Source organism: Amblyraja radiata, chromosome 3, assembly GCF_010909765.2.
Source record: "Amblyraja radiata isolate CabotCenter1 chromosome 3, sAmbRad1.1.pri, whole genome shotgun sequence".
Classification (NCBI taxonomy): Eukaryota; Metazoa; Chordata; class Chondrichthyes; order Rajiformes; family Rajidae; genus Amblyraja; species Amblyraja radiata.
This window is the reverse complement of record NC_045958.1, coordinates 89,847,280-89,871,651: the sequence shown is the minus strand read 5'-3', so window position 1 is coordinate 89,871,651 and position 24,372 is coordinate 89,847,280. Positions and strand designations below refer to the sequence as shown.

Sequence of the window (24,372 nt, the reverse complement as noted above, 5' to 3'; positions counted from 1 at the left end):
AAGAAAGGCACTGGTTAAAAAAATGTCTGCTGAAATGACGACCTAATTCAATAACCAGGTTTCTCTCTCCACAGGTTTAGTTCAACTGTCTCAGTCCATTAGCTCATATCGTAAACCTTCATCATTATCATGAACTACTCACGATATATCAATGCAGTGAGTGCAGCTCGAAAAATATCGCCCATCAGAGCATTGAGTAAGTTTTGCTGATAGCCTTGCATGAAAAGTGGTTGCATTTAAAACAGCTTAAAGTGAAAGTAGTTCATAAGTTATAGGAGCTGACTTAGGCCATTCGGCCCATCAAGTCTACACTGCCATGCATTTATTGCTGATCTATCTTTCCCTCTCAACCTCATTCTCCTGCCTTCTCCCTGTAACCTTTGACGCCCTTAACAATCAAGAACCCAGTGCAGACAAGAACCAACCTCCCTCCCATTGACTCCATTTACACCTCGCGCTGCCACGGCAAGGCCACCAGCATAATCAAGAATGAGTCTGACCCCGGTCACTCCCTCTTCTCCCCTCTCCCACCAGGCAAGAGGCAATGATATCCAGAGATTCACCACTGTCGGACTAAAGAAATTCCTCTTCATCTCCTTCATCTCTGGTCCTAGACTCTCCCACAAGTGGAAACATCCTCTTTGCATCCACTCTATCCAGACCTTTCACTATTCGGTAATTTACAATTAAGTGTGTGTGTGTGTCCCCCACCCTCCCCGCCCCCTACCTCATCAGAGTTAGCGATAAGAATCGTTAAACCCCTGCCTTGGTTCAATTTCATTCCTGACCCTGCATCTCAACCACATTCCTCCCAGATCCATGTGCTTGCACGGTTTAGCCATGTATTGCTGGCTTTGTGGGCCATCGGCACAACCAGCACCAGGGTCAGGAGAGTTGGCTGAAATCTAGAACGTTGACCAGAGTCTTGAATGAGTTATAAGGAGTGGTTGGGCAGGCTAGGACTTTATACCTTGGAGCGCAGGAGGCTGAGTTGTCATCTTATAGAGGTGTATAACATTATGAGGGGAATAGATAGGGTGAATGCAGAGTCTTTTACCCACGGTAGGAGAATCAAAAACATATCTTTAAGTGAAGAGGGATGAAATTGAACACAAACCTGAGAGGCAGCCTTTTCACTCAGAGGGCGGTGGGTAGATGGAACAAACTGCCAGAAGAGGTAGTTAGACCAGATACAATAACAGCGTATAAAAGACACTTGGACAGTTACATGCGTCGGAAAGATTTAGGGGGGATATGGGCCAAACATCGGAAAATGGGACTAACTTGGATGGGGCATCTTGGTCAGCATTTGGACTAATTGGGCCAAAGAGCCTGTTTCTTAGATGCCACTATCATATCTGTCTCTACCACCACCCCAGGCAGCAAGTTGCAGGCACCACCATCCTCTTTGTAAAAGAATATTTGCCCTGCACATCTCCTTTGCCCATCTTTCCTTACAGCCCTCTAGTCTTTGACGTTTCCAACAGAGCCATACAGCACCTGCTTTCCAAGACCCCTCTGTTCTACAACAACTACCATTCACTGTGAAGGTCCTGCCTTGGTTTGACTTCCCAAAATCCAACACCCCGCACTAATCTGCATTGAACTCCATCAACCATTCCTCAGCCCACATGCCCAACTGATCAAACCTGGGTCTGTGGCACTGCAAGGCAGTAGCTCTGCTGCTGCACCACTGACCCACTGAGTTGTACCAGCAATCTGTGCCCAACTCTGCTTGCATGAATTCTCAGGGCTCAGAATGGCAGGCAAACCACAGTAAAATGTGGATTCCTATCATCTTGAAAAAGCTTTGATGTTGATCCCTGTCTTCCCAACACACAAACATTTTATAAATACCTTCATCTAACAGTTTTATCTTATATCATAAACCTCTAGTATACCGGTAATCAAGTCTGAAGAAAGGTCCCATCCTGAAACGTCATCTGTCCATTCCTCCACAGATGCTGCCTGAGCAGTTGAGTTTCTTCAGTACTTTGTGTTTTTCTCAAAATGCCAATATTTGCATTTTCTAGTGTCAAGTTTGGTTCAGAGATACAGCGCGGAAACAGGCCCTTCGGCCCACCGAGTCCGCACCGACCTGTGATCCCCGCACATTAACACTATCCTACACATACTGGGACAATTTACATTTTATACCAGGCCAATTAACCTAAAAATCTGTACGTCTTTGGATTGTGGGTTGAAACCGAAGATCTCGGAGAAAACCCACGTAGGTCACGGGGAGTGTGTACAAACTCCATACAGACAAGAGCCTGTTGTCAGGATCGAACCCGGGTCCTTGGTGCTTTAAGGCAGCAACTCTACCACTGCGCCACAAGATTAAATTTCAGTTTTTAGTTTAGTTCCGTTCATTATTGTCACGTGTGCCGTGTTCTGGTTCACTAGGCCAGATTTCTAGGTTGCTAGTCCAATAATTAACAACTGTTAAGTTATGACTGCTTCTAATTTACAATCCATAGCACATTGTTTAAACCAGAATTCACTCTGGTCATGTATTAAAATGATGACACTTAGCTTTCTATTCCGATCTGGAAGGAATGTAGTCTTATGATAAAGTTGCTGCATACATGCTGTTACGAATAGCAATGATCGACAGGTGCTGAGGTAAATATTAATACACAAAAATACATGGATCAGCTGCACTTTAGAGATTTGGGTTCCTTTTGTAATAGGCTAGTCACTAACACCAAGGTCAAGCACACCTCCAATGTATAAATGTTACCTTGATTATATATCCTGTCTCCTGTAAACCCCATAGAGTCATACAGCACAGAAACAGGCCCTTTGTCCAACTCACCCATGCCGAATAAGATGCCCCATTTAAGCTAGTACCATTTGCCTACATTTGGCCAATATCACTCTAAAACTTTCCTATCTATGTACCTGTCCAAGTGTCTTTTAAATGTGGTGTAGTACCTGCCTCAACTACTTCCTCAGGCAGCTCATTCCATACACCCACCTCTTTCTGAGTGAAAACATTGCCCACAGGTTCCTATTAAATCTTTCCCCTCTCACCTTAAACCTATGTCCTATTCAATCTTTTCCCTCTTACCTTGAATCTATGTCCCCATCTTGGGTAAGAGTGTATGTACAGTCACCCTTTCTATTTCTCTCATGATTTCATACATCCCTGCAAGATCACCCCTTAGCTTCTTACTCTCCAAGAAATAAAGTCCCAGCCTGCCCAACTTCTCCCTATAGCTCAGGCCCTCAAAGTCCTGGCAACGCATTCATAAATCTTCAGTCTGAAGAATGGTCCTAACCCAAAAAAGGCAGCATAGTAGGTAGAGCTGGTGCATCACAGAGCCACAGACCTGGGTTTGATCCTGACCTCAGATGCTATCTGTGTTGGAGTTTGTACATTCTCACTGTGGAAACCACGTAGGTTTCCTCTGGGTGCTCCGGTTTCCTCCCACATCCCTATTACCTGTAGGTTTGTAGGTTAATTAGCCTCTGTAAATTATCCGTAGTGAGCGGATGAGAACGTGGGGATGTGATAAATCAGTTGTGAACGGTTTGCTGCAAGGCCTGTTTCCATGCTGTATCTCTAAACCAAACGAGTACCCAGTCTGACGAAGGGTCAGAACCCAAAGATCATCTGTCCATTACCTTCCACAGATGCTGCCTGAATTGCTGAGATCCTCCAACAGTTTATTTTGCTCAGGACGCCAGCACCTGCAGTCTCGTGTGCCTCCAATTAGTAATTATTGCATATACATTCTTTCAAGTGTCTTGTATTTCTTTCCACTTTCTCAGTTGAATTCATGTTCGTAAGTTATAGGAGCAGAATTAGGCCAATCTGATCAATCTTCCCTCACAAAACCACTCTCCTGCCTTCTCCCTATAATCTCACTCTGGTCATGTATTAAAATGATGACACTTGGCTTTCTATTCTGTAGTCTTATGATAAAGTGACTGTAAACATGCCATTAAAAGTAGTAATGATCAACAGGTGCTGAGGTAAATATTATAACACAAAAAAAAATGCAAAAGCTGAACTTTAGACATTTGGGTTACTTGTGTAAATAGGTTACTCACTAACATCCAATACAAGTACACCTCTGATGTATACATGTTACCTTGATTATATACCCTGGTCTCCTGTAAAGACTCATACAGAGTCAAACAGCACAGAACCAGGCTCTTCGTCCAACTTATCCATGCCCATTGAGTCTACTCCGAGATTCAATCATGGCTGATCAATCTTTCCCTCTCAACCCTTTCTCCTGCCTTTTCCCCATAACCTATGACACCCGTACTAATTAAGAATCTGCCAATCGGCACTTCAAAAAATATCTAATGTCCTCTACAGACTTCTGTGGCAACGAATTCCATAAATTTGCTACCATCTGACTAAAGAAATTCCTCCTCATCTACATTCTAAAAGTATGTATTTTTATTCTGAGGCTGTGCCCTCTGGTCCTCGACTCTCTCACTAGTGGAAACATTCTCTCCACATCCATTCTGCCAGGCTTTTCACTACTCCGTAAGTTTTAATGAGGTCCTCCCCCCCCCCCCCATTCTTCTAAACTCCAGCGAGTACAGGCCCAGTGCCGTTAAACGCTCATCATATTTTAACCCAATCATCCCTAGGATCATTCTCGTAAACCTCCTCTGAACCTCTTTCCTATCCATGTACTGTTCCAAGTGTCTTTTAAGTGCTGTGTAGTACCTGCCTCAACTGCCTGCTCTGGCAGCTCATTCCATATACCTACCACCCTCCAAGTGAAAAAGTTGCCTCTCAGGTTCCCATTAAATCTTTCTCCTCTCACTTTAAACCCATGTCCTCTGGTTCCAATGCCAGCACATTCCTCCTCAGATATGGGGCCCAAACCTGCTCACAGTACTCCAAATGTGGTCCGACTAGTGCCTTAAAAACCCTCCGCTCAATTCTCTTGTGTAAAAAAAAAAAGCCTCAGCTTTACACCCCTGTTTTTACATTCTAGTCCTCTCAAAATAAATGCTAACATTACATTTACCTTCCTGCCAACGTCAAGGAACTGTGCATACATCTCTTCAAATATTCCACTAGTTAATTTACACCTCCTTTAACCAAGCACGTCACACTTGCCAGCATGCAACGTCCACAGTCTTGTGTCTATCTACTCCACTGGATAGTTCACCTGAAGTCTGTTACCACTCTCTTCGCTATGCCCCAGACTTTGGTATTGCGTCCCATGTACCCAAGTCCAATTAATCAAGTTAGTCAAACCTAATTTAATGATTCAATCCCAGCTTTCATTTATTAAGCAAGGTATTTCAAAGTGCAATTAAACTTTGTCACAGATTAATACCTGTAGGTTAAACCACCACTGACAAGCTATCAGACCGGTAAATTAAAGATAGACACAAAATACCTCAGCAGGTCAGGCAGCATCTTTGGAGAACATGGATAGGTGACTTTTCGGGTTGAGATGCTGCCTGACCCGTTGAGTTACTCCAACATTTAGTGCCTACATTTGGTATAAACAGTGTCTGCTGTTCCTTTATTATTACATTTAGGCCAGTAATTTAGGTCTAATTCTCCCCTTTTTAGTGTAAAGACCACTTTAATTTTTTTTCCTCTCCCCTCATTACTCTCTCCTCCTTTTTCCTTCCTCCGCAAGAAATTGCAGAGTGTGGACGCAGCCTAGACCATTACACAACCCAACCTTGCTTCCATTGATGCCATCTACACTTCATGCTGCCTCGCTAAGGCCACCAACATAATCAAGGACCAGTCTCACCCTGGACACTCCTTCTTCTCCCCTCTCCCAGCAGGCAAGAGGTACAGAAGTGTGAAAAAGCACACCTCCAGATTCAGGGTCAGTTTCTTCCCAGCTGTTATCAGGCGACTGAACCAACTATCGCCAACGAGAGAGTGGTCCTGAACTCCCTTCTCCCTCATGAAATATTCTTGGATAATCTTTAATCAGACTTTATCTTGCACTAATCCTTATTCCCTTTATCCTGCATCTGTACACTGTGGATGGCTTAATTGTAATCATACAGTATATAGTTGTTTTGCTGACTGGACAGCACACAATACAAAACATTTCACTGTACCTAGTTACACAATAGACAATAGGTACAGGAGTAGGCCATTCGCCCTATCGAGCCAGCACCGCCATTCAAAGCAGTCATGGCTGATCATCCACAATCAGTACCCCGTTCCTGCCTTCTCCCCATATCCCCTGACTCCGCTGTCTTTAATGGCCCTATCTAGCTCTCTCTTAAAGGTATCCAGAGAACCGGCCTCCACCACCCTCTGAGGCAGATAATTCCACAGACTCACAACTCTGTGTGAAAAAGTGTTTTCTCGTCTCTGTTCTAAATGGCTTACTCCTTATTCTTAAACTGTGGCCCCTGGTTCGGGACTCTCCCAACATCGGAAACATGTTTCCTGCCTCTGGTGAATCCAATCTCTCAATAATCTTATTCAATTAGATCCCCTCTCATCCTTCTAAATACCAGAGTATACAAGACCAGCCGCTCCATTCTCTCAGCAAATGACAGTCCCGCCATCCCGGGAATTAACCTATGCTGCACTCCCTCAATAGCAAGAATGTCCTTCCTCAAATTTGGAGACCAAAACTGCACACAATACCGGTGTGGTCTCACTAGGGCCCTGTACAACTGCAGAAGGAGCTCTTTGTTCATATACTCAACTCCTCTTGTTATGAAGGCCAACATGCCATTCGCTTTCTTCACTGCCTGCTGTACCTGCATTGACTGATGAACAAGGACCCCCAGATCCCATTATACTTCCCCTTTTCCCAATTTGACGCCATTTAGATAATAATCTGCCTTCCTGTTTTTGCTACCAATGTGGATAACCTCACATTTATCCACATTAAACTGCATCTGCCATGCATTTGCCCACTCACCCAACCTGTCCAAGTCACCCTGCATTCTCATAGCATCCTCCTCACAGTTCACACTGCCACCCAGCTTTGTGTCACCTGCAAATTTGCTAATGTAACATAATCCCTTCATCTAAATCATTAATATATATTGTAAATCGCTGCGGTCCCAGCAGCGAGCCTTGCGGTACCCCACTAGTCACTGCCTGCCATTCTGAAAGGGACCTGTTAATCCCTACTCTTTGTTTCCTGTCTGCCAACCAATTTTCTATCAATGTCAGCACTCTACCCCCAATACCATGTGCCCTAATTTTGCCCATTAATCTCTGATGTGGGACCTTATCAAATGCTTTCTGAAAGTCCAGGTACACTTCATCCACTGGCTCTCCCTTGTCCATTTTCCTGGTTAAATCCTCAAAAAATTCCAGAAGATTAGTCAAGCATGATTTCCCCTTAATACATCCATGCTGACATCCATCCTGTTACTGCTATCCAAATGTGCTGCTATTTCATCTTTTATGATTGACTTCAGCATCTTCCCCACCACCGATGTCAGGCTAACTGGTCTATAATTCCCTGTTTTCTCTTTTCCGCCTTTCTTAAAAAGTGGGATAACATTAGCTACATGTGACAATAATAAACTAAACTAAACACACCCACCCACCCTCGGCTCCCTCTTTCCCAGCACCAATCCCATTGCCCTCCCTGCTATTGTTAGTGCAAGTTGCAAAGAATGGGCTGATGATCTAGAGTCACGTAGCATGAAATTGGGCCCTTTGGTCCAACTTGCCCTTGCAGACCAACATGCCCCATCTTCACTATTCCCACCCACCTGTTTTTCACCCATATCTCTCTAGACCTACCCTATGCATGTACCTGTCTACATGTTTCTAAACAATGCAATAGTACCTGCCTCAACTACCACCTCTGACAGCTTGTCCCATATACCCACCACCTTTAGTGGAATTTTTTAAATCTTTCCCCCCTCACATTAAACATATGTCCCCTGATTCTCGATTCCCCTACTCTGGGCAAAAGACTCTGTGCGTTTGCCCGATCTATTCCTCTCATTTTGTACACCTCTATAAAATCACCTTATCCTCCTGCACTCCAAGGAATAGAGTCCTAGCTGCTCAACTACTCCCTATAGCTCAGGCTCTCGAGTCCTGGCAACATCCTGGAAAATATTCTCTACGCCTTTCTAGCTTGACAACATCTTTCCTATAAAATGTTGACCAAAACTGAACACAATAATCTAAATGTGGTCTCACCAATGTCTTATATAACTTTTAACATGACCTCCCAACTTCTACACTCAACACTATAAAGGCCTACGTGCCGAAAACTTTCTTGACCTCCCCATCCACCTGTGCTGCCACTTTCAACGAACTGTGCACCAGCCCTCCTAGATCCCTCTGCTCTACAAGACTCCCCAGAGCCCTGCCATTCACTATGTGGGCCCTGACCATGTTAGACTTCCCAAAAATGGAACATCTCCCAATTGTCCATATTAAATTCCATGAACCATTCCTCAGCCCACCTGTCCAACCGATCAAGATCCTGCTGTAGCCTTTCACAGCCATCTTCGCTATAGACAATACACCCCCTGTAATGTCGTTCCTTCCTCTCCCAATTCCCATCGGGCAGAAGGTACAGAAGCTTGAAAGCGTGCACCACTAGACTCAGGAACAGCTACTTCCCCTCTGTTATCAGGCTTTTAAATGGCCCTTCCATTAAATAGGGTACTGCCCAATTCACCTCTGCCCCATTGCGGACATTGGACTTTGTCTATGGAACTGATACTCTACAATGCTGAGAACTATATTCTGCACTCTGTATCTTCCGCCTTGCTCTACCAATTGTACTTGAGTTTGGCTTGATGGTATTTGCAGAATTACCTGACTTGCCAGAGCCCTATTGTTCACTGTGTGACCTGGAGTCTTCCTGTGGTTGTTTTCAGCCGAATTGCAGCTGAGGAGTCCGCCAACCATGATCTCCCTCGCTGGAGGAATGCCGAACCCCAACATGTTCCCCTTTGAGACCGCCAGCTTCACCATCAAGGGTGGAAGGAGTATCACGTTTGGCAAGGAGACCATGAAGCGAGCTCTACAATACTCCCCCTCATCAGGGTAATGATAGATCTTAAGACATAGGGGTAGAACTAGGCTATTTGGAACATCAGGTCTGCTCTGCCATTCGATCATGGCTGATCTACTTTTCCCTCTCAACCACATTCTTCTGCCTCCTTCCCGTAACCTTTGACGCTCTTATTAATCAAGAACCCAGCCCAGACCATCACACAAACCAACCTCCTTTCCATTAACTCCATTTACACTTTGCGCTGCCTCGGCAAGGCCACTAGCATAATCAATGGCCAGTCTCATCCCGGTCACTCCCTCTGGAATAACTCAGCAGGACAGGCAGCATCTCGGAATAGAAGGAATGGGTGACATTTCGGGTCAAGACCCTTCTTCAGGTCTGCTCTGTACTGTTCATGCTTGACTAAACGTCTGGAATTTTTTGAGGATGTAACTAGGAAAATGGACAAGGGAGAGCCAGTGGATGTAGTGTACCTGGACTTCCAGAAAGCCTTTGATAAGGTCCCACATAGGAGATTAGTGGGCAAAATTAGGGCACATGGTATTGGGGGTAGGGTACTGACATGGATAGAAAATTGGTTGACAGACAGGAAACAAAGAGTAGGGATTAACGGGTCCCTTTCAGAATGGCAGGAAGTGACTAGTGGGGTACCGCAATGTTCGGTGCTGGGACCGCAGCTATTTACATAATGATTTAGATGAAGGGATTAAAAGTAACATTAGCAAATTTGCAGATGACACAAAGCAGGGTGGCAGTATGAACTGTGAGGAGGATGCCATGAGGATGCAGGTTGACTTGGACAGGTTGGGTGAGTGGGCAGATGCATGGCAGATGCAGTTTAATGTGGATAAATGTGAGATTTTCCACTTTGGTGACAAAAACAGGAAGGCAGGTTATTATCTGAATGGTGTCAAGTTGGGGAAAAGAGGAAGTACAATGAGATCTGGACTTCCTTGTTCATCAGTCACTGAAAGTAAGCATGCAGGTACAACAGGCAGTGAAGAAAGCGAATGGCATGTTGACCTTCATAACAAGAGGAGTTGAGTAGAGGAGCAAAGAGGTCCATCTGCAGTTGTACAGGGCCCCAGTGAGACCACACCAAGAGTATTGTGTGCAGTTTTGGTCTCCAAATTTGAGGAAGGACATTCTTACTATTGAGGGAGTGCAGTGTAGGTCCACAAGGTTAATTCCCGGGATGGCGGGACAGTCATATATTGAAAGAATGGAGCGACTGGGCTTGTATACACTAGAATTTAGAAGGATGAGAGGGTATCTTATTGAAACGTATAAGATTATTAAGGGATTGGTCACGCTAGAGGCAGGAAACATGTTCCCAATGTTGGGGGAGTCCAGAACCAGAGGCCACAGTTTAAGAATAAGGGGTAGGCCATTTAAAACGGAGATGAAGAAAAACGTTTTCACCCAGAGAGTTGTGAAGCTGTGGAATTCACTGCCTCAGAAGGCAGTGGAGACCAATTCTCTGGATGCTTTCGAGAGAGAGTTAGATAGAGCTCTTAAAGATAGCGGAGTCAGGGGATGTGGGGAGAAGGCAAGAATGGGGTACTGATTGTGGATGATCAGCCATGATCACATTGAATGGTGGAGTTGGTTCAAGGGGCCAAATGGCTTACTCCTGCACCTATTTTCTATTGTTCTATATATCTTGGTACATGTGACATTAATATTAAACTAACCCCAAATTTAACTAGCTAAATGTTTGGAAGATTGGAGAATTGAGGGCTATGGGGTATTGGCTTTAAAGATGGGTTGAGGCCTGGGGTAGATCAGGTTGAATGGCAAGGCAGGGTGAGAGATCCATTCCTGCTTCTATTTTCCTGTGCCCTTTTCTCGACAGCGGCCCATTGTTCTTGTTTCAGGAAGACTGCATAGAAACAGGCCCTTCACCTGTTCACACTAGTTCTATGTTACCCCACTTTCTCGTGCACTTGCTGGACGCAAGGGGTAATTGGCAGAGACCAATTAACCTGTTCGATCTTGTGTTTTACAGAATTCCAGAGTTAATTTCCTGGATGAAGGATCTGCAGAAAAGGCTTCACAACCCACCAACCATGAGCTACAGCCCGGAGCAAGAGCAGATGGACTTGTGTGTCACCAACGGCAGTCAGGAGGGGCTCAGTAAGGTGAGAGAAACTGGGACGCATGAGTGCACGATATAACCTTGAACTCTTATCAGCAGCAGAAGAGTTTGGGTTGGTTTGTTTTGGGTTGAGTTGGCTTTATTATTGTCTCGTGTACCGAGGTACAATTAAAAGTGTGACTGAAGCTTTTAAATAATAGGTACAGGAGCAGAACACCAAGTGCTAGAATCATAGAGTCATACAGCATGGAACCTGGCCCAATTAACACCGCCCAACATGACCCATCTACACTAGTCCCACATGCCTGCGTTTGGCCCATATTCCTCCAAACCTATCTTATTGGTCCAAATGTGTTTTAAACGTTGTGATAGTACCTGCCTTAACTACCTCATCTGGCAGCTCGTTCCATATACCTACCACCATTTTGTGCAAAATAAAAGTTGCCCATCAGATTTTCCTTCCCTCACCTTAAACCTTAAAACAAGAGTAACTCAGTGGGTCAGGCAGCATCTGTGGAGGGAATGGATAGGAGATGCAGGAGCAAATTCAGGATTTTCGTTTTGAGATACATATTTTCAACCTGTGGATAAAATATAATTACTAGGAGTTATCCAATAATATGGATATTGGTGAGGAACGGGATAGAGAGGAGAGGTCTTTTCATTAAGGACCAGAATTGAATCATTCGTAAAATCCATTTAGAAACATCTTCAACCATATGGTTAGAATATGGGGAAAACAGGATGCAAATTGCTGAAGTAACTGGACATCTTTGCAGAACATGTATAGGCGACGTTTTGGGTCGGGACCCTTTTACAGGCTTAGTGTGGGGGGGGGGGGGGGGGAAGCTGGAAGAGAGGAGGGGCAGTACGGAGCTTGATGGATAAGTGATGGGCGGATACAGGTGAGGAGGGGTTAATAGGCAGATGGTTGGACATAGGACAGAGATGAAAAGACAAAAGATATGAGATAAAGATAGAAGAATTCTGAGGTCAGAGGAAGGAATATGGGTGAAGAGGGTGGGGAGAAATGGGTGCAAATTCTGGTGTAGCACAGGAAGAGGGAGGGGAGAAGGGGTGATGGATTAATTACCTAAAGCTGGATAATTGAATGTTCTCACCGTTGGGTTGTAAGCTTCTCAAGCAGAATATGAGGTGCTGTTCCTCCAGTTTCCTCTCTCAACTACCCGTCAGATATTCTTATAGCTTCTGCTGTCTGAAACTGTAGAGTTACCCTCCTAATGGTTACTTTATTATCACGTGTAGCAAGGTACAGCAAAATACTTTGTTTGATCAGCAGGATTATCACCATACATAATAAGCACAGTCCCCTAGTTAGTACAGAACAGCCCACTGAGTCCATAGGCAAGAGTCGCTGTATTGGCCCCGTTTCACAGTCCCCGCTTCAGCCGGCCACAAAGGCCTGTTGCAGCCGTCGCCTCCATTCCGGTCGTTCCGCAAACCGTCGTCCCTCTCCTTGCACGGCACTCTTCAGCCTTTGTTCCTTGGGAGGGGGTGTGGGGGAGAGGAGACTCCCACCACCGGCCTTCAAGGCGTGGAAGGTAAGACCACCTTTCCCCCCCCAACCCCCTCCCCCTCCACACCTTGGTTCTTCTTACCGGGCTTTTTGTCCGGTGTTCGCTGCCGTCACCGACTCCCTCCCCCTCCTTTCTGATTCCCGGATACTCTCCTGGAGGGCGTGAATATGATTACAATTTACGGGCGGCACATTGGCGCAGAAGTAGAGTTGCTACCTTGCAGCATTTTCTGCGCCGGAGATCCGGGTTCGATCCCGACTACGGGTGTTGTCTGTATGGAGATTGTTCGTTCTCCCCGTGACCGCCTGGGTTTTTTCCAAGATTTTTAGTTTCCTCCCACACTCCAAAGAGGCACAGGTTTGTAGGTTAATTGGCTTGGTATAAATGTAAATCATCCCTAGTATGTGTAGGGCGGTGTTAATGTGCGGGGATCGCTGGTCGGCAAGGACTGAGTGGGCCGAAGGGCCAGTTTCCATGAAGTATCTCTAAACTAAACTAAACAACCAAGAAGATGCCTCTTTGCCAATCCTCGAGCCTGTGGCTAGTCGGTAGAGCCAAGATGTTTAGGCACTAAATAACTGCAACATTTTGGGGAATAAAACTTTAAGTCACAAACAGAAGTACATTCTCGTGTTTTATACATTCTGGCCAAAGTAGAGCAAGTGAGGATGTAAACAACTGAGCAATAGTTGAGCTGTTTGACTTCTCCAATACTTCCGATGTCAACAAATACTCCTTTGATGGTTGACCTGCCTCCAGTGTATCGATGACCACATTGGCAACATCTCCCCACAGCATTGGTTATTTCGTCTATTGTGATCCATATTTTGTTGCATGCAACTTTATCTCTAATTTTCTGCACAACAATGTTGAAGTTGCTGTCAACATAATTTTTCCGTAATGATGACTTGCTTGGTATATGTTCCTCTGTTTATTTCTCTAAAAACCCTCTGGGAGACTTGTTTTCCAATTTCCACAGTGGAATTCCAGCATCAATGAATGCCTTGCACAGATCACTCGAAAATACAGATTTGCGACTGGAGCCAGCAGTAAATGTAGTGAGGAGACAAGCTTGGGTATTTCGCTTGGGTAGTCTACACCCCAGCGGTATCAACATTGACTTCTCTAATTTTACATAGCCCTTGTCTTCTCCCTCCTTCCCCTCCCCCTTCCCAGCTCTCCTTCTCGTCCTACTGTCTCCACCTCTTCCTTTCTTTTTCCAGCCCTCGCCCCACCATATCAGTCTGAAGAAGGGTGCCGACCCGAAACGTCGCCTATTTCTTCTCTCCACTGAGCCTCACCCGCTGAGTTTCGCCAGCATTTTTTTGTCTACCTTTGATTTTTCCAGCATCTGCAGTTCTTTCTTAAATAGATCTTGGAGACAACTGAACCAGCGGGCAGCGGCACGAACAAATGAACGACCGATGGTGGCATCCCGGGTTTTGCCCCGTTGGTGGAAGTTTTCTTGTAAGTTATACTATGTTAACACGTTAATAATAACATTGATATTAACGTGTTAACGTAGAAAATGTCATTGTAATCACGGTACAACTACATAAAAGCACGATCTTTTAGCAAAATGGCAAAAAAAAAGGCTGATTTAGGCACTCGATTGTGAAAAAGGCATTATCCTGGTGAAATCATCAAAAAGGCATGAAAAGGCACATGGCATATATGGCAAAATCAGGCTCTACCCTCAGTAACTTTGCATCAATTTTTTCTCCCCCCTTTTCCCAGGTGTTTGAGATGCTTATCAGTCCTGGGGACAACATTCTTCTGGACTGCCCCACGTACGCTGGGACCCTTGCCACGGTAAGAAGTGTTTAAGTTCTTCTTGGCCAGAGACCAACTGTAATCCCTTTCGGATTCCACCAACCACTCACAGATCACGAGCAATTAACCTTGGCCACATAACACACGAACTCTCCTGTCAGTGGGATGTGGGAGCACCCGAAGGAATCCCATGCAGTCACAGGGAAAACTCTACCCAGACAGAACCCAAAGTCAGGATTGAACCAGAGTCTCTGGCGCTGCGAGTCAGCAGCTCCACGGCTGTGCCACAGTAGGAGAGAGATGAAGCAAGGTAAACAAATAATAACTGGAGGAACAGTGGAGACATGGATCTGGGATTGGGATGAGGGGAATGCCAGAGGTTGCAAATCTTTGTACGTCTCTAGCCTAGTTTATTTTAGAAATAGTTAGTTTTGTTTATGTTAGAATTATAGAGTGGAAATCGGCCCTTCAGCCCACCGAGTCCCCGCTGACCAACAATCAACCATACCCTAATTCTATACACACTAGGGACAATTTTCAGAGGCCAATTAACCTATAACCCTGTCGTGTTTAGGAAACAGGAGCATCTTGAAAACATCCACGTGGTCACAGGGAGTTCAAACTCCGTACTGACAGCACCCGTAGTCAGGATCAAACCCAGGTTTCTGGCGCTGTTAGGCAGGAACTCTAACGCTGTGCCAGTGTGCCACCCCTGTCCAGCTTCAGTCCGGAACGCTGGCATTGTCTGCATGGAGTTTGTGTAACAGTAGAGGGATTTGTAGACACAAATCAGAGTACTGGATTTGTGGGATCTCAGGATTTCAGTATAGGAGTAAAGAGGTTCTTCTGCAGTTGTATAGGGCTCTGGTGAGACCACATCTGGAGTATTGTGTACAGTTCTCCTAATTTGAGGAAGGATATCCTTGTGATTGAGGCAGTGCAGCGTAGGTTCACAAGATTGGTCCCTGGGATGGCGGGACTGTCATATGAGGAAAGATTGAAAAAACTAGGCTTGTATTCACTGGAGTTTAGAAGGATGAGTGGGCATCTTATAGAAACATATAAAATTATAAAAGGACTGGACAAGCTAGATGCAGGAAAAATGTTCCCAATGTTGGGAGAGTCCAGAACCAGGGGCCACAGTCTTCGAATAAAGGGGAGGTAATTTAAGACTGAGGTGAGAAAAAACTTTTTCACCCAGAGAGTTGTGAATTTATGGAATTCCCTGCCACAGAGGGCAGTGAAGGCCAAATCATTGGATGGATTTAAGTGAGAGTTAGATAGAGCGCTAGGGGCTAGTGGAGTCAAGGGATATGGGGAGAAGGCAGGCACGGGTTATTGATAGGGGACGATCAGCCATGATCACAATGAATGGCGGTGCTGGCTCGAAGGGCCGAATGGCCTCCTCCTGCATCTATTTTATATGTTTCTATATATATATATATATCTATATATAGGAGCCATAAACTCAAAATGGCTTTTACTAGAATCTTAATCAACAAGAGTACAAGGCTTGATATGATGAGATCAAAGACTGAGCAAAGACAGAGACAAATGTCACCACTTAAATAGGAAACTCGTTAGGGAGCACAAGTGATAATGACACACAAGTGAAAATATTATGGCGACACAGTGGTGTAGGGTAGAGTTGCAGTCTTGGTTGTTTGTTAGTTAATTGGCTTAGTAAAATTGTAAATTGGCCCTAGTGTGTAGGATAATGTTAGTGTACGGGTGATCGCTGGATGGTGCAGATTCAGTAGGTTGAAGGGCCTGTTTCTGCGCTGTATCTCTAAACTGAAACTAAACTAGTTGCTGGCTTTATTGTAATAAATGTCCCATGTGATCTCTTGTTTTCTGAGCAGCTCCATCCACTGGGGTGCAAGATCCTCGCCGTCTCGAGTGATCAACACGGGATCATTCCCCAGTCCCTGTCCGACATCCTTTCGAGATGGAAGCCGGCGGATGCGAAGAACCCCGACTCCAATATCCCGAAATTACTGTACACTGTTCCAAACGGTGGAAACCCAACTGGAGCCTCCATTAGTACTGAGAGAAAGAAGGAGGTATATCAGGTAAGACCGCAGTCACTTCTAGGTCCACCAGCGATTTTCTGGCACCCTTGGTTTTCTGACACCCTAGTCCCACCTGCCTGCATTTGACCCATATCCCTCTAAATCTATCCTATCCATGTACCTGTCTAAATGTTTCTTAAATGTTGCAATTGTATCTGCCTCAACTGCCACCTTTGCCCACTCATTCCACATACCCACCACTCTTTGTGTAAAAAAAACCATACACCTCAGATTCCTATTAAATCTTTCCCCCCTCACCTTAAACTTAAGTCTGGTTCTCGATTTCCCCTACCCTGGACAAGAGACTGCGATGTATTCCTCTCACGATTTTGTACACCTCTGTAAGATCACCCCTCATCCTCCTGCGATCCAAAGGAATAAAGTCCGAGCGTGCTCAACCTCTCCCAACCTCAGACCCCCAACAACCTCGTAAATCTTCTCTGCGCCCTTTCCAGCTTGGCAACATCTTCCTGATACCATGGTGCCCAAAACTGAACTCCATACTCTAAATAAAAATCTGCATAAAAAAAAAATAAGTATAAATTAAAGCTAATTTAGTTTAGTTTAGTTCAGAAACAGCACGGAAACAGGCCCTTCGGTCTACAGAGTCCACCCCAACCAGTGATCCCTGTACGCTAATGCTATCCTACACACCCTAGGGACGATTTACAATTTTACTGAAGCCAATTAACCTACAAACATACACATTTTTGGAGTGCGGGAGGAAACCGAAGCATCCGGAGAAAACCCACGCAGGTCATGGGGTGAACATACAAACTCTGTACAGACAGCACCCAAGATTGAACCTGGGTCTATGGAGCTGTAAGGCAGCAACACTACCACTGTGTCACTGTGCTGCCCTTAGAGTTCCAGTTAAATCTTAAATCTTAGAGATAAAAACGTTGCCAGTGTTGTAAACAGTCGGGTTCGGTTTACACAGAGGTGTATGTTTCAGAACAGCACTATAACTGGTTATCGATGCATCATTTCCAAACCCTGTCCACTGTCTTTCACTTACCTCTCCATTCCCTACCTCTAGCCCACACCCTCCGCCTCTCTCGCTTTCCTCTGTCGTAGCTCATCTTTTCCATTTCATCGCTAATCTCTACAGACAGAAGCTCTCATTACACTTCATTCCCACAAGCCATGGGATTGGTTACAGTGATCAGGGACACTTAAATCGATTTGAGTAATTACATAAATTGCTTCAAATTAAAAAAGTTAATAATTTATGAATTAATTTGAAACCCATTAATCTGTCAGTTAAACATAATATACAGGAAACTAAACAAAACTCATTGCTAAATTATTTTTTTGATCAAGCTTTAGAGAGATATGGGTTAAACTCAGGCAAATAGAACTAGGTTAGATGGGGCGTTTTGGTCGGTATGGGCCGAAGGGCCTGTTTCTGTGCTGTATAACTCTGAGATTGGCAACACACATGCAAGTGTTTCCAGTCTCCTGATTCAGTGATTAGTGGGACAGACCAGAGCAGAGGATGATAGGTGGGCAAAGAGAGAGGTCAGAGGCTGAGGTGTGGCCTGATGGAGGTGTACAAAATTGCACAATTGATGGGGATGGATTGGGTTGAAGCCATTGAGTTGAGTTTGAGTTTAATTTATTGCCACATGCACCGAGGTATAGTGAAAAGCTTTTGTTGCGTGCTAATCAGTCAGCAGAAAGACAATGCATGATTACAATTGAGCCATTCGCAGTGTACATGTAAATGATAAGGGCAGTAACGTGAATAATGCTTAGCGTAAGATTAAGTCCAGTAATGTCCGATCAAAGATAGTCTGAGCGTCTCCAGTGAGGTAGATGGTAGCTCAGGACTGCTCTCCAATTGTTGGTAGGATGGTTCAGTTGCCTGATCACCCCACCTGTGGTGAGGGTATCGAACGCAAGAGGGGATAGGTTTAAGCAGTGAGGTTTACAGGGGATCTGAATAAGAATCAACACAGAAGGGGCGACACAGTGGCAGCGATAGAGTTGATGTCTCACAGCGCTGTAGACCCGGGTTCGATCCTGACTACAGGTGCTGTCAGTATGGAGTTTTTTTTTAACATTCACCCTGTGACCGTGTCGGTTTTCTCCGGGTGCTCGGTTTCCTCCCACATGCAGGTTTGTCAATTAATTGGCTTTGGTAAGTTGTAAAATTGTCCCTAGTGTGTGTAGGTTAGTGTACGGGGTGATCGCTGGTCGGCATGGATTCAGTGGGGTGAATGGCCAGTTTCCGTGCTGTGTCTCTAAAGGATTGGCTGGAGTCAGGAATACCCTGTCTGCAGAGGAGGTGGAGGCAGATATTCCCAAGTCAAGTTGGGTCACATATATAGAAAAGTGGAACTGCAGATGCTGGTTTACAAAAAAGACACAAAGTGCTGGAGGATCTCATTGGGTCCAGCAGCATTTCTGGAGAACATGGATAGGAGATGTTTTGGGTCAGAACCTTTCTTTGAACATTTCTCCACCTCTCCCTCCCTTCCACCTCTATTCCATCTTTTGGCTTCACAATCCCCACTCCGTCTATCTTTATCTCACATCCTTTTGTCTTTTCATTTCTGTCCTGTGTCCAAACATTGCCAATCAATATCCCCTCCCCCCACCTGTATCCACCTATCACTCATCCTGTTTTGTCCTGCCTCCTATTCCCCAGTTTCCCCCCCCCGCCACCCGCCAGTTAGTTCAAAGAAAGTTCCCCGAAATGCCACCGCCACCTATCCATGAAATAAGTCTAGATAATTGAGATGGGACACAGCGTGCTGGAGTTACATAATGGGTCAGGCAGCATCTCTGCAGACCATGGATACCCAACAATAGACAATAGGTGCAGGAGTAGGCCATTCGCCCTACCAAGCCAGCACCGCCATTCAATATGATCATGGCTGATCATCCCCAATCAGTACCCCGTTCCTGCCTTTTCCCCCCTATCCCCTGACTCCGCTATCTTTAAGAGCCCTATCAAGCTCTCTCTTGAAAGTATCCAGAGAACCGGCCTCCACCGCCCTCCGAGGCAGAGAATTCCACAGACTCACAACTCTCTGTGTGAAAAAGTGTTTCCTCATCTCAGTTCTAAATGGCTTACCCCTTATTCTTAAACTGTGGCCCCTGGTACTGGACTCCCCCAACATCGGGAACATGTTTCCTGCCTCTTGCGTGTCCAAACCCTTATATGAAACTAAACTTATATGTTTCAATAAGATGCCCTCTCATCCTTCTAGATTCCAGCGTATACAAGCCCAGCCGCTCCATTCTCTCAGCATATGACAGTCCCGCCATCCCGGGAATTAACCTTGTATGACAGCATGAAGAAGAGCCCTAAAATGTCACATCCATTAAATAAGTCTAGATTATCGAGATGGCTCTGGATAGAACACAAAGGGATGGTGTAACTCAACGCATCAGGCAGCATCTCTGGAGAACATGGATACCCGACAGCATGAAGAAGGGTCCCAACCCAAAATGTCAACTATCCATGTCCTCGAGAAATGCTACTTGGCCCGCTGAGTTACTCCAGCAATTTGTGTCTTTTTTCTTTCTTGACTCTCCCCTTCTTGATTATCTGACGGTCCCCCTCTATAATTTCCTCTTAACCTGACTGACAAGTTCCTCAAAGGCAGGGGAGTGAATTCTCCTCGCGCCAGCAGCATTAAATGTGTGATTGCAGGAGCGTGCACACATTGTGCTCTCTTCCCGACACTCCAGTGTGCAAACCCATTACTGTGTCGTCAGCTTTTCGCATGAAATCCTCACAGTCGGAAGGCAAAACTGTTCTGAAATAGAGGGTACTCAAAATTGCTGGAGAAACTCAGCGGGTGCAGCAGCATCTATGGAGCGAAGGAAATAGGCGACGTTTCGGGCCGAAACCCTTCTTCAGACTGATGGGGGGTGGGGGGGAGAAGGAAGGAAAAGGGGAGGAGGAGGAGCCCGAGGGCAGGCGGATAGGAGGGTGGGAGGAGACAGCTAGAGGGTCGAGGAAGGGGAGGAGACAGCAAGGACTAGCAGAATTGGGAGAATTCAATGTTAATGCCATCCGGACGCAAGGTCCCCAGACGGAATATGAGGTGCTGTTCCTCCAATTTCCGCTGTTGCTCACTCTGGCAATGGAGGAGACCCAGGACAGAAATAGAGGAACCATGTAACTAGTAGCGTGGATAGGGGAGAACCAGTGGATGTGGTGTATCTGGACTTCCAGAAGGCTTTCGTCAAGGTCCCACATAAGAGATTAGTTTACAAACTTAAAGCACACGGCATTGGGGGTTCAGTATTGATGTGGATAGAGAACTGGCTGGCAAACAGGAAGCAAAGAGTAGTAGTAAACGGGTCCTTTTCACAATGGCAGGCAGTGACTAGTGGGGTACCGCAAGGCTCAGTGCTGGGACCCCAGCTATTTACAATATATATTAATGATCTGGATGAGGGAATTGAAAGCAATATCTCCAAGTTTGCGGATGACACTAAGCTGGGGGGCAGTGTTAGCTGTGAGGAGGATGCTAGGAGACTGCAAGGTGACTTGGATAGGCTGGGTGAGTGGGCAAATGTTTGGCAGATGCAGTATAATGTGGATAAATGTGAGGTTATCCATTTTGGTGGCAAAAACAGGAAAGCAGACTATTATCTAAATGGTGGCAGACTAGGAAAAGGGGAGATGCAGCGAGACCTGGGTGTCATGGTACACCAGTCATTGAAAGTGGGCATGCAGGTGCAGCAGGCAGTGAAGAAAGCGAATGGTATGTTAGCTTTCATAGCAAAAGGATTTGAGTATAGGAGCAGGGAGGTTCTACTGCAGTTGTACAGGGTCTTGGTGAGACCACACCTGGAGTATTGCGTACAGTTTTGGTCTCCAAATCTGAGGAAGGACATTATTGCCATAGAGGGAGTGCAGAGAAGGTTCACCAGACTGATTCCTGGGATGTCAGGACTGTCTTATGAAGAAAGACTGGATAGACTTGGTTTATACTCTCTAGAATTTAGGAGATTGAGAGGGGATCTTATAGAAACTTACAAAATTCTTAAGGGGTTGGACAGGCTAGATGCAGGAAGATTGCTCCCGATGTTGGGGAAGTCCAGGACAAGGGGTCACAGCTTAAGGATAAGGGGGAAATCCTTTAAAACCGAGATGAGAAGAACTTTTTTCACACAGCGAGTGGTGAATCTCTGGAACTCCCTGCCACAGAGGGTAGTCGAGGCCAGTTCATTGGCTATATTTAAGAGGGAGTTAGATGTGGCCCTTGTGGCTAAGGGGATCAGAGGGTATGGAGAGAAGGCAGGTACGGGATACTGAGTGGATGATCAGCCATGATCATATTGAATGGCGGTGCAGGCTCGAAGGGCCGAATGGCCTACTCCTGCACCTAATTTCTATGTTTCTATGTTTCTATTCACACTGCAGAGCTGAGACTCCAGGCAAAAAGTCCTCTCATTGCATAATTTCTAACCTATGCTCTTGTTTCTTTGCAGATTGCCAGAAAATATGATTTACTGATAATTGAGGATGATCCTTATTTCTTCCTGCAGTTTGAAAAGGTAAAATATCAAGAGATTTATTATGCACCTGTATGGAAGGTGTTAGTTTGGTATTAGTTTTGTAAATTTTGTTGTTCGGTTTCAGTGCATCTGACTCTTGACTCTTGACTCCAAATGGCGCACGTGGCTAACTTTGTTAATTATCACACTAGTTTATTTAATTTAGTTCAGAGATACAGCGTGGAAACAGCTCCTTCGGCCCATCGAGTCTGTGCTGAACAGCAATCACCCATAGATTAGTTCTATCAAGATTCAAGAGAGATTCAAGATTCAAAATAGGACAATGAAATTCTTGCTTTGCTTCAGCACAACAGATCATAGTAGGCATGACTACAGAACAGATCAATGTGTCCATATACCATTATATAAATATATACACACATGAATAAATAAACTGATAAAGTGAAAATAAAAAGATAATGGGCTATTAATGTTCAGAGTTTTGTCCGAGCCGAGTTTAATAGCCTGATGGCTGTGGGGAAGTAGCAGTCTTCAGACTCCTGTACCTTCTACCTGAAGGTATCGGGGAGATGAGTGTGTGGCCAGGATGGTGTGGGTCCTTGATGATGCTGCCAGCCTTTTTGAGGCAGCGACTGCGATAGATCCCCTCGATGGTAGGGAGGTCAGAGCCGATGATGGACTGGGCAGTGTTTATTACTTTTTGTGGTCTTTTCCGCTCGAGGGCGCTTAAGTTGCCAAACCAAGCCACGATGCAACCGGTCAGCATGCTCTCTACTGGGCACCTGTAGAAGTTAGAGAGAGTCTTCCTTGACAATCCGACTCTCCGTATTCTTCTCAGGAAGTAGAGGCGCTGATGTGCTTTCTTAATAATTGCATTAGTGTGCTGGGACAAGAGATCTTTGGTAATATGCACTCCCAGGAATTTGAAGTTCTTGACCCTTTCCACCATCGACCCGTTGATATAAACGGGACTGTGGGTCCCCATCCTACCTCTTCCAAAGTCCACAATCAGTTCCTTGGTTTTGCGGGTGTTGAGGGCCAGGTTATTGTGCTGACACCATATGGACAGTTGCTCGATATCTCTTCTATACTCTGACTCGTCCCCATCAGCGATACGTCCCACAACCGTGGTGTCGTCAGCGAACTTGATGATAGAGTTTGCACTATGACCGGCTACGCAGTCATGAGTATAGAGTGAGTACAGACAATTTACAGAAGCCAATTCACCTACAAACCTGTACGTGTAATGTGGGAGGAAACCAGAGCACCCGGAGACAAACCACGTGGTCACAGGGAGAACATACAAACTCCATAGAGACTGCACCATTAGTCAGGATCAAACCCACTGAGTTTCTCCAGCAACCTTGTGTTTTATATACCTGTCCAAGTGTCTTTTAAATATTGTAATTATACTTGCCTCTAACAGTTCCACCAGCAGCCTGTTCCATGTACCACCAGCTTCTGTGTGAAAAAGGTTGCCCCTCAGATCCCTTATAAATCTTTCGCCTCTCACCTTAAACCTGTGCCCTCTAGTTTTAGAGTCCCCTAACCTAGAGGGGAAAGGTTGATGAAACTCGGTGGCAATTTTGAATACTCGGTACATTACTGCATCGTGCATTTACTGCAGGCAGCAGAGGTTGAAAGCCCCATAGGTCTGTTCAGCGACCTATTAAAGCGCAATTAAGCACAACGTGGTTGCTATGGTAATGATAGCAGGGCTTGCATGTAATGACAGTTTTTTTATGAAGGGTGCAAATCATTGCAGATGCGAGGGAACCAAAAGTAAAATAAAATGAAACTGTTGGAAGAGAAAAATAGGTGCTCAGAGATTCAGTCTGATGGTCTTTGGTCAAAACTGACCTGAAATGCAACTCTTTCTTTCTCTTGATTTGAGGCTTGTGAAGTAGCATGCGATGAACATTCCTCCAGTTTAATCCTGTTTAATTGCATTGAGGAGAGATTTTACAGTCCAAATGCTGCTTTTAATATTCTAGTTGCTGTTTAAGAGGCTTTTTGGATATGTAGGGAATGGAGGGATATGCATCGTGTGCAGGCAGATGAGGTTAATTTTTCTTGGCATCATGTTCGGCACAGACATTGTGAGATGGAGGGCCTGTTCCTGTGCTGTACTTTTATATATAGAGTCATACAGCGTGGAAACAGGCTGTTCAGCCCAACTTGCCCACACCAGCCAACATGTCCCATCTATACTAGTCCCACCTGCCTGCATTTGGCCCATATAGATCGTCAATTCTTCATCAGTACTGATTCTAAATCCTGTAAATTCCTCTGTCTAAAAGCCTCTTAAAAACCACTATAGTAACTGCCTCCACAACCACCCTAGGCAGCGCGTTCTAGGCACCCACCACATTCTGTGTAATACCTGCCCTGCGTATCTCCTTTAAACTTTCCCCTTCTGACCTGAAAGCTTATGCCCCCTAGTC

The 24,372-nt window shown here is 45.2% G+C and overlaps 1 protein-coding gene across 8 annotated transcripts in view; it reads left to right on the top strand.

The window, feature by feature from the left end:
* The window catches only part of aadat (aminoadipate aminotransferase), a 49,557-nt gene that overhangs the window by 2,920 nt on the left and 22,265 nt on the right, over positions 1-24,372 (top strand). For 5 of the 8 annotated variants that reach the window (XM_033018307.1, XM_033018306.1, XM_033018308.1 and 2 more), the window contains exons 2-7: positions 75-196; positions 8,824-8,992; positions 10,972-11,104; positions 14,337-14,411; positions 16,235-16,444; positions 21,902-21,967. In XM_033018307.1, coding sequence (XP_032874198.1) covers positions 130-196; positions 8,824-8,992; positions 10,972-11,104; positions 14,337-14,411; positions 16,235-16,444; positions 21,902-21,967 — 720 coding nt within the window. In that variant the 5' untranslated portion in view covers positions 75-129. The remainder of the gene's footprint in view (positions 1-74; positions 197-8,823; positions 8,993-10,971; positions 11,105-14,336; positions 14,412-16,234; positions 16,445-21,901; positions 21,968-24,372) is intronic. The other 3 variants (XM_033018304.1, XM_033018311.1, XM_033018305.1) reach the window with 1 other exon arrangement.